The 10,726-nt window shown below is 41.3% G+C and overlaps 2 protein-coding genes across 4 annotated transcripts in view; both read right to left on the bottom strand.

Annotated features, from left to right (window-relative positions):
* The window catches only part of LOC107654763 (protein asteroid homolog 1-like), an 8,431-nt gene extending 7,395 nt beyond the window's left edge, over positions 1–1,036 (bottom strand). Inside the window, exon 1 of one of the 3 annotated variants that reach the window (XM_016442009.1) lies at positions 961–1,036. The gene's annotated coding sequence lies outside the window, so the exon portion shown is untranslated. The remainder of the gene's footprint in view (positions 1–960) is intronic. The other 2 variants (XM_016442010.1, XM_016442011.1) reach the window with 2 other exon arrangements.
* A 795-nt stretch (positions 1,037–1,831) lies between these two features.
* On the bottom strand, positions 1,832–10,554 carry LOC107654762 (KAT8 regulatory NSL complex subunit 1-like). The gene is made up of 12 exons (XM_016442008.1): positions 8,902–10,554; positions 7,620–7,761; positions 7,467–7,540; positions 7,215–7,380; positions 6,898–7,051; positions 6,192–6,386; positions 5,762–5,877; positions 5,553–5,674; positions 4,724–4,850; positions 4,542–4,645; positions 3,423–3,591; positions 1,832–3,138 (listed from the first exon to the last, which is right to left on the bottom strand). Exons 1-12 carry the CDS (start codon positions 10,386–10,388, stop codon positions 2,821–2,823), a joined length of 3,174 nt encoding a protein of 1,057 aa, XP_016297494.1. The 5' UTR covers positions 10,389–10,554; the 3' UTR covers positions 1,832–2,820.
* Positions 10,555–10,726: the final 172 nt, after the last annotated feature.

The following is a 10,726-nucleotide window of genomic DNA, read 5'->3' as shown; positions in this document are numbered from 1 at the left end:
TAACATTTCCGTCACACGCTTGAGGTATTCGGCCAATCACAATGCTCTGGATTGCTGGTCAATCAGAGCACACCTCGCTTTTCAGACCGATGAGCTTTGTTAAATTCGACGCGTCTCAGAAAGGCGGGGCATAGAGGAGAAACAATAATGTACAGTATGTGTAATGTTTAATGTTTTTTTAACCTTAAACCGCATAAACACATTTCATTACACCAAATACACCAAATATTTTTAGCAACATCATATGACCCCTTTAAATTAATAATGACACAGTTTGATATGCCATGTGTTGTTGTTCATCTGAGGTTATATTTTCCAAATCTGAAGACCTGCCCAGAACCAGATGCTTTTTTTATGTCCTCCTGATACAGAAAACCATGGAATTCAATGGAGTATCCTTTTTTTCACATGACTCTATAATGAAAAAAATTTCATTTTAATAAATTAAGGATTGATAAATTAAGCCATAATTTCATAAATATACAGTGGATATAACTACCTGGATGTCAATAAATGTGCATTTACATTGTAAAACTATTTATCGTGCTTATTATGTACTTCAGACATTTTACGTTTCAGCCCATTATCAAGTAATTTTTATGTCTCTAATTCACTGTAAGTAACTTTTGAAAAGTTAACGCTTTACAACAATTACCATATGTTTTTGTAACATGCTTAACCCTGTCAAATAATATGCTTTCAGTACGTTTGGAGAGGTTCACGGCAATATTGTATTTATTTTTAATGGATATTCTTTCACTTGATGTGTTCAGAGATATTCAGATATTTATCTGTCTACATATTGCGGAGTGGCTCCATAAGGCAGTGTCTGTCTGCACAAGTTATACATAAACCAGTAACAGTGCTGTCTATTTTATAAAACAAGCACCAGTGTAATATCTAAATAGCACAATTTTTTTTTTTTTTTCCAGTAGTGAATTTTAAACAAACATCTCTTACTTGTTTTACTCACTAGTATGTTGTCATATGCGATGTATTTACTTCCTCTAGTCTAGATCCACCTCGTGGTTCGTTATTTGGGCGTGACAGACTGTTTTAGCGCATTAGCGCCACCTATTGGAATGGATATTCTCAATGACGCTATTGTCCCTCTGTGCAATATCAAAACTGCCTCTGTGGCTCTATTAAACATTGTAAAGAGCTTTTATTTGTAATTGTTTAATCCTTACAATGTATGAAAGGATAACAAACCAGTTAATAAAGTTTATACAGGAATTTAATATGTTAGGGTAGGATTAAAAAGACAGTAAAAATCATCCGACAAGTAAAACATTTGCTGTCAAGGTCCTTTTCAAGCGCTTTGTCCACTACTTTTATGAATAGTAGTATACTTTAATGTTACTTTTGTGTCTTGCCGTTTAAAGTCAACAACCTCTTTCAGTCTATGAAGATGCCAAGATCTTTGCGTATTACAGAACAAAGAAAATGGGTTGGAACTCCATGGGGGTAAGTGAAAAAAAATCAAAAATGTATTTTTTTGATGAAATAATACTATCCCTTTAGGACAAATTAGGCAGGAATATGAAAGTCCATTTTCGACAGGTAAAAAAAAAAAACATGCTTTTTGATCAATCATAATTATGCATAGGCTACTAAGTCATAACTGAGATAAAAGTCAAAACTGACATAAAAAGTATTAGCTATGACTAAAATTTAATTATGAATATGAAAAAATGAAAAACTTACGTCAACTTTTTATCTCACAATTATGATTTACCAAAGCTTGATTTTCATGGTATGTGGCTGAAATGTGCTTCCATACAGCAACATAAATAATAAATGAGTAAAGTAAATAAGCATCGAGCAAAAGTAGTTCTCATTTATGTGTTTATTCCTTTTATTACGTCTTTGCATTGAGAGCATCATGTGCGCTTCAAATAGAACTTCCATTTACTTTTATCTTCTCGTGTTTTGTTGTGTTCCTACAAAATTATGTTTTTATTCACCAACGCTACCCCCTAATGCAGCAGTACGGCAGACCTGTCTAAATCACACACACATACATACTCTCTGATCAACACAAGAACTACCACACTTCCTTTAACATAATATACACACACACGCACACACATAGCATGTCATATGGAAATCAAAAAATACTTCTTGTGTTAAACTCAAGAGGAAGAAGGAAAGACACAGGTAGCGTCCAGAGAGCATGTAACAGACTTTAAATGCTATGATTCTTCGGCAGTACACATACATCTCTGCGGAATACATACAATACAGCACATGAATAAGGTAACTAAGTCACAGAAAATGAGGGTAATATGTAGTGCCTTTGTATGGAGATTAATATCCAAGAGCTTTCAATTTGGGCTCGCCCTTTGTTGGCGTAACATCTTGATCTGTGAAAACAGCATAGAGCTTTAAACAATGATTTAACTAAAAAGCAAAATGACTGACTGACATAGCTGGAGAAAAAGCTTTAGACAGGTCCAAAAAATTAATAAACAACGGAAAAACACCATCTGTTCATTACAGTAGCGTCAGATTGAACGGCAGCTGTATCGGGGGCAGGCTGGTGAAGAAGAGTTGAAAGGATGTATAAGGAAGGACCAGAGACGCTCATTGGAGAAACTGGGCTGTTGGTGGAGATGCACTTATTATTGGGCGAGTGAGTGAGGGTTTGAGGGAAGATTATAAATAATAGGCTCTGGTTTATGTAAGGCTCCAGAGGGTTCAGGGAACGAGGACACAAGGTGCTCGTGGTTAGATAAATAGGTTGACAGGGTCAATGGCATTGAGACATGTGGTTTTGTTTTCGTATTAGAGCAGAAAAACGGCTGGACAAATGATGCGCTATGATAACGGAGAGGACGAGTATAAGGAAAGAGGAAGTTTGGGAGAATCCTGAGCTGTAGAGACTGTCGTCGGGGTGGCTGGTTTGCAGGGCAGTGTGTGAGGGGTGGCTCGCTCTGTGCCTGAGTGCTGCTGAGGGGGTTGAGGGGTCCTCGGGGAGAGCTCCAGGCTACCCACAGAGATGCCCGAGTCCGTGCTTTGGCTGCGACCGCTGGAGGTGCACGGGTCCTCGTCGGGCTCTGCCTCTTCCTCCTCCTGCAGCCACTTAAGTTCTGACTCCTGCAAGGGGAACGACCTGCGTTCCCATGGCAGCACAGCCTGCAAATGTAGAAGATGATGATTCACTGAGGTTATTAAACTCCAAAACACCAGGGTTTATTATATGCGTTCATATTCTCTCACAATGTAAAGAATATTAAGCATATATATCTTTCAGGATTCAGAAAACAACCCCCAAAAGAAGACTCAAGGATGGAGAAATAGAAAACTGCAGACTTTTTTTTTTTGAACTACAGGATGTTCTTCCAACTAAATAATTGTCATGGTTACAGCAATAATGAAGCTGAACAGAATGTTAAGTTCTCTTCCTCTCACACACACACCTGCTGTTCATCCTCAGCCTGGCTGAAGGGATCCTCCGCTCCAGTACAGAAGGGGCTGCATGGCGAGCCGTCTCCTTCTGCAAAATGACTTTGCCTGGAATCTGGAGAGCCAGGTGTCTGCTCCAATCCCCTGGAGCTCTTCCCATCCCCATGGAAGGAGGAAGAAGATCTCAGAGAGGAAGTCAAGCAGAGAATGAAATTTCAAGCAGTGACCCATGGAAAACGCAGCGTCCTGCAGTTTGACATGCTATACTTCATCTAAAACTATTTTAAAACTACCCACTGTTTTATGGCCACATATTCATTGAGAGAGTGCATGAAATAGGTGCATATGTGTAAGCTTCAGTACCAAGCTATCCTGTAAATTTGAACCTACATTCTTGATGTTGAAAAAATTCAACATCATTTGTCATTTGTCAACTACACAAATACATATTATTTTATGTAAAAGTCGTGATGTGACATTACATTAACCATTAATGCAATCTACTGCTAACTTCTAATGCAGAAATTTGGGGTCTGTACGATTTTTTTATGGTTACTGAAAGAATGCACAACAAGGCTGCATGTATTTGATCAGAAATACAGTAAAAGAGTTATATTGTGAAATATTATTGTTTATTAAAATAACAATTTTCTGTATTGATATATTTTAAAATATAATTTATTCATGTGATGGCAAAGCTGAATTTCAGCAGCCTTTTTAGGATTCTTTGATGAATAGAAAGTTCAAAAGAACAGCATTTATTTAAAATAAAAATCTTTTGTAATTTTATACATCTTTACTGTCAATTGATCAATTTAATGCATCCTTGTTGAATAAAAAGTATTAATTTTGTTTAAATATTCATGTATTTAAATGTCATTTTATATTTCATTTATTTTCTGAATTTTTATCATCCTCATAAGCCCTGTGGCTTAATACGTTGGGGAATGTGCCCTAAAAGCTAAGCCAGCTCTAACACATATGTTACAATAAGCAGCATTTGGAAATATTTAATTACAAATCGATCCCTGTTGTTGAAAAACATTATTTTAACACCCGTTTAAACAATTCTGACACCTGTTTAAATATTCTCCATCACATATGCCACTATTTCACACACAAATTTCTCTCACCTGCCCCGGCGACGTCTGCGAGCCCAGCTCCCCCACCGACTCCTCTCTCTGCTCTCACACACTGCATGGCGGCTCAGAAACACAGCATCAGAGAGATCCTCCACCTATGCATTGAATGGTCGAGAAAATCAATAGACAAAATACCAGGTGTCTTAATAAGAAAAAAACCCAGGTATACACACCTCTTCCTCCTCAATGTCCAGTCCTTCCCCATTGGGCTGGTGCTGTATGTTATTGTAATTGAACGACAGGGCATGTGCCCCTTCCTGGTTTTTAGAGACCCCTGAGAGAGAGTCCAGCTCCCTCCAACTAAACAAATGACATAGGACACACAATGACATGCTAGACTAATACATCAGCCAACGGTTTAAGACTATCAGCATCAGCCAAAAAACCTGCTGGCTTGGCCAGTTAACAGACATGACAGTTTCTCATTCTCACACATCCCAAATTTTCTAAATGCCACGTCAACAAACAACAAAAAATTTTTTTTAAATGTATTACTGAATTTTAAGTACTTTTAAGTAATTTTGTAGTGTACAATAAGAGTTAATTTAATCATTTGCTCTCAGCAGTTGTGTATATCTGGTATTCTTATATATAAAGCCATCAGTGATCCTGCTCTCAAGTTATCAGTATCACTACAGGAAACCCATAGCAGTATGCTAGTACACTTGTCACTTTTTAAGCTTCTTTATAATATAATGTAAATACACTGTATGCTAATATTGCCAGACTGGCTCCAGTTTGGAATGTACCTGTACTACTTTATAAACGATGGGACACAAGGAATCAGTGGATACTTGGCACTTTGTTTAAATAATTAATGGGAAATTACTTGAAACCAAAGCCACTTTGAACAATGGCTATCTGACAGAAGGACCACAGGTCACAAGTCCGACTCATCAAAGCTAAATGTTCATTATGTAATCGCTCATTCTTCTTTTAATATTTTTGAGTGAGTGCATATTCGGTGTAGTGGTTTTGGAGGTCAGGGTGCATTATTCGTACCTTGGTGTGATAATTTCCTTGTATTGTAGTCTTTGTACGCGTGCTCCTAGTCCAGCCAGGCCCAAAGGCATCACCAGGTTGTCGATGTCAAATGAGCTTTCTGCTCTTCTCCTTCTCAAAGGCTGAGGAACAAGAGAGAGATTTAGGAGGCATCCACAACACATAGAATTGTGAGCTGCTGACATTTTGCTTTTTTTAATCAGATGTACCTGAATGGGTGTGTCTGTTGTTGGGGGTGTTGCTGGCAGAATGGGCAAATCTGGAGCTCGTGGATGAAGATAATTGGGAATAATCACACCCCTCTGGATTCTGCACCCAGATCCACCTACAAAAGCAATTTTTGAAAATGGTAAAAAAAACAAAAAAAAAACAGTAATCTTTTTGAAGGATGTCTCTCATGCTCAATAAAGCTGTGTCCACAAATTCTTGGATGATTCTCGGATGAACAGGAAGTTCAGAAGAACAGCATTCATAATTGTAACACTATAAATGTCTTTACTCTGAATGAAAGTATTAACTTTTTTTAAAACAATTAAAAAATATCTTACTGACCCCAAATATTTAAATGGTTGTGTAATATAGTATATACTCTGTTTATGTGTGTGTGCTAATATAAGAGACAATATATATTTCACCCACCAGGTGTGTTAAATAAAGGAGGCAGTGCATTGGGCGGACGGGGACAAACTAGTCTCCTCCTCACTCTCCCAACTCGTCCCTGGCCCCGCCTCCCCGGCCAAAAGGACGCAGATGACATGTCTGTCCACTGTAGTGAATTATGAGAATGGTGCCCGGCCAGCGGGCGTATCCCACAATGCAGTGCAAGGGGTGAATCTGCAATGGAGGAAATTCAAAGCATTTAAGGTAAAAAGTAAATGTGACTGTTATGAGTTTTCCACACTCATTTCATCCACAGTGGCCCCAAAAAGTATATATATATATATACTGTATATATAGTTAATATAAAAATCTTATTATATAATTATATTAAAGTAATATTATAGTTATATAGTTATTTATATATAATATTATTTTGCATTGTTTTTATATTATATATTTATAATAAAAATAAATGCATTTTTAAATAAATAAACATACTCAATAAATGTATTATATTCAATATATAAATTTTACAAAATAAAATTTGACAAATCTCAGCACCATTGTAATGTGAAAGCCACACAGGGGTATAACTCAAGGTTACTTTCAAGGACATCAACATAAAACATTTAAACAGCCTTGTACAGTTTGTACTGTTGAAATACAAGCTAAATATACACAATTACGTGCTTGCAAAGAAAACAAATAATCTTGAGATTATACAGAGAGAATATACAGATCTCACCTGATGGCATTGAGAGGACAGGGTGAACGGACATATCGAGCCAGGTCTGACGCATCCACAGACCTTTCTCCTTATCTGAGGGGGAGCGAGGAGGAGCACCACCACATAACACACACACAGCCGGTGGCTCACACCAGCACTGTAACGAAACCGCCTGAGAGAGACACACAAATTCAAGAACTCATCATTGTGATTCCTGTTTTTTTTTTTATCCTCCCTTCAAGGCATAATTCAAAATGAAGAGCAGCCAATAATAATAAAAGTTACTCTGCATTACAGAAAAGAAGCAGCAATGTCAACTCTGAGACCATCTTCACCTTTGACCCCAGCACTGTGCAATCTTCCAGGCGAACGAGTCTGTGACGTCGTTGCCGGAGTAGTGGTCGAACTCGTGCGGCAGAAGGTGGTGGACTGGGCACTGTTTGCGGAGTGGTGGTGTCTTCTGTCTGCCACTTCCTGTTAGGATCACCAGCAGAGGATATCCTAGGGGGTAGTTCAATAGTACATTAAATGTCAAATCCAAAAACTGACCAGTTTGTGTTTGCATGCATGTTAAATCATCCACTGACTTGCAGTTGTGTGACGTGGGGGAGGAGTTTGATGCTCTGAGGGGCGTGTCAAGGACAGAGCAAGTGGACCGCACCTGGACGAAACATAAAAAATACAGATAAATCTATCCATCCATAATAACCCGAAAATACACACATGGACACCCAGAATACCTTTCCCTGTCGAAGATGTGTGTAAAGCTCTGTCAACGCACGGATCCGATACTCAAGCTCCGATACTTGAGTCTGCAGCCACACCCACCTGCTGCCAAGCCACGCCCTGCTCTCCGCCCACTGCCATTCTTTGCCAATGACACTGAAAGAGAAGAAGTTAAATACTGAGTATATGCATAAAACAATGTGACGTAAATATAAAGGTTTTTTTACATATTACATTTATGACATTTTTGTCCAATGCAACTTGCATTCATCACTCTTAAAAAATAAAGGTTCTAAAAGGGTGTTTCTGTTGTGGTGCCATAGAAGAAATATTTCGGGTTCCCCAAAGAACCTTTCAGCGACTAGCTCTTAAAATATCCATGCTTCTCCTTGTTATGAAGAACATTTAATAATCCTAAGAACCCTTTTACACTATAAAGAATCTTTTGTGCATTGGTAAGTTTCCACGGAAGTTAAAGTCTCTTCATGGAACCATAAATGCCAATAAAGAACCTTTATTTTTAAGAGAAAAGGTATATGGTTTAGTCAACCCTAGTGGACCATTTTAGAGGTCCTAAAAGAATTGAGAATGAAGCTTCTTCTGACCCATTTTATTCCCAACAGCCTGGCATGAAATGGCTTTGTAACCTCTCAATGTGGCAGCCATGAATCAACGGCCAGTACAGCATGTACATTGTAAAGTACAGTGGTGATTCAAAAGGCAACACCAACATGCAGTGAGTCATCTGAAGCTTTTACACGTGTACATGTAGGTGTACATGCATGTATATAAAAACAGGCTGAGCACTTAACATTTAAAATGACTATAAAAGGGTCATTTTAAAGGAATAACCCCCCCAAAATGAAATTTGTCATCATTTACTCACCCTCATATTGTTTCAAATCTGTATGCATATCTTTTTTCTGTGAACACAAAATAATTTATTTTGAAGAATGTTTAGAACCATACAGTTTCAGTTCTCATTGACTTTGAGTATGTTTTCCCATACAGTAGAAGCCAATGGGAACCAAACCTGTTTGGTTATAAACATTCTTCAAAATGTATACCTTTGTCACAGAAGAAAGTAAGTCATCCAGGTTTGGAAGGACACAAGGGTGAGTAAATGATGACAATGTTCATTTTTGAGTGAACTATCCCTTCAACCCTGGGTTATCTTGTTCCATCTTGTACCTGGGCTTTTTTTTTATCTTTGGCATCTCATTAAGGAGAAAAACATTCCTTAACTCAGGGTTAAGAGATCTTAACCTGGGGTTAAGCATAGTGTGAAAAGCTTACATTGATTTTATTGGCAGCGGTCTAAAGCGACGACCCCCTCTCTCCAATCCCTCATCTTCCTCACTGTCGCTGTCACCGCCGGAGCTGCTGGCCGTGTGGTCCGAGTCCAGGGCGCTCTCTGCAGACCGGAGGATCTCGCTGCAGCTGAACGCCAGCCTGCTCAGCTCGGCCGAGTTTCTGGACGCAGCATTGGGCCTTCTGGTGCAGCTCAACCCCAGGCTCCTGTATAGGCCATGCAGCTGCTGCGTGACATGCCTCTCCACCTGCTTCACTTGTACGGCCTGCAGGCGCCTCCAGAGGTGGTCGGTCCGACCCTCCAGCTCTGCCTGTCTGCGTTTGGCTTCACCCCTCACCGCCTCTATTTGCTCCGTGCTGGGGCCCTCAGTCCCCTGTGCATCAATGCCCACACCTGTACAGTCACACTTCTGTGGCTCTGTCTCTGTCCCGTTAGGAGGCCCACTCTCAGACTGAGAAGAACTGATAGAGAGGGCACACAGGGGCTTTTTTACGCAACCACGAAGGTCGGGCTCAGCTTGGAGGGAGGGTTGCGGTGGAAGGCTATTGTGAGGGGCAGCGTTTCCGCTGACCCCGTTGTTATGGTTGGCAGATCTGGAAAGAAAGGAGCGCACCCTGTAAAGTCTGACGCGCCCCTTCGCCGTCCTGTATGTGGGCAGCTGGGCACTTTCATCAGGCGGGCACGCTGTGAAATTAATTTTTTGGGCCCCGGTCGTGTTTTCGCAGTGGATACGCTGTAAGGACGTGCGCCTGAAAGTCTCGGTAGTGCTCGCGGAGACCTTCCCGTGAGCTTCACCATTGGAACCAACGCGGGCAGCGGCGTCCGAGAAACACACCCTCTTGGAGGCTCGGGTGAAACGGCATTCCCGGCGCTTGATGACCGCGGGCTCGGGATCCCCGTGACCACACCTTGCAGCGGCTGTCATCATCTCGGTCTCGGCGTGCGCCGTGTGTCCGCGTTGGACTCTCGCGGTGCGCACCGGCGGCAGTCTCGCGCTCGCTCTGCTCTCGTCCCTTCTTGTCGTAGCGCTCGTGAAACGCCGCAAACCAGCTTCTTCGTGATCAATATTAATGGTGTTATTCTCGCCCGCTCCAGTGCTTTGTCTACAGAAACGCCCGCGTCCTCCGCCGTATTCCTCCGAATCCGCGCATTCGTCTCCCTCCCGTGTGATATCGGCAGCGCCGTTCGTAAAAAATCCCCCCTCGTTAATTTTCTGGGCCGGATCCGCATCGTCCCATTCGCGGAACGCCTGGGCCTCGGCTACGCTGCTCTCCCTGTCTGAGCTCCGCACTGGGGCCGCGCTGGTGGCTGTAGCCGCAGCGGCCGAGCTTCCGTCACCGCTGACGGGCTCACCGCAGCCTCCTCCCCCGCAGCAGCGGCTGGCGCTATGCGGACACCCGGCCCCGCAACTCTCCACTCCAGGCCCGGCTGCACTAGCGCTCATTTTATTCCGATTGCAGTAATAATACATCGCTGTGTCGTTGGCATGGCCGGGTGTGAAACGAGGACATCCAACGAAGCTCCGTTAACGTATTTTTTTCCTTTTCGAAAGGAAGACGGGCTTCTCTTTTCACCCGTCTTCCCTTTCCCTGCACTGTTGGCTGTCTCCAACACTCCCTATTCGCACTGAGCATGCGCCATTCACTACGGCGGTAAAGTTAGTTTGACGTTTGACATTCATTAGACATTCGGGTTTTTTGCCAATTAAACTCTTTGCAGCTTTTATGTTTTGAGCCCAAACTAACTCAGATAGACATAAATATATGCCCTTTATGTTGCACAAGGCTTAATTTCTAGGAATTAAAAAAA

The sequence above is a fragment of the Sinocyclocheilus anshuiensis genome, unplaced genomic scaffold, assembly GCF_001515605.1.
Source record: "Sinocyclocheilus anshuiensis isolate Anshui unplaced genomic scaffold, SAMN03320099.WGS_v1.1 scaffold195, whole genome shotgun sequence".
NCBI classification, from domain to species: Eukaryota; Metazoa; Chordata; class Actinopteri; order Cypriniformes; family Cyprinidae; genus Sinocyclocheilus; species Sinocyclocheilus anshuiensis.
This window is presented reverse-complemented; position numbering and strand designations above follow the sequence as displayed.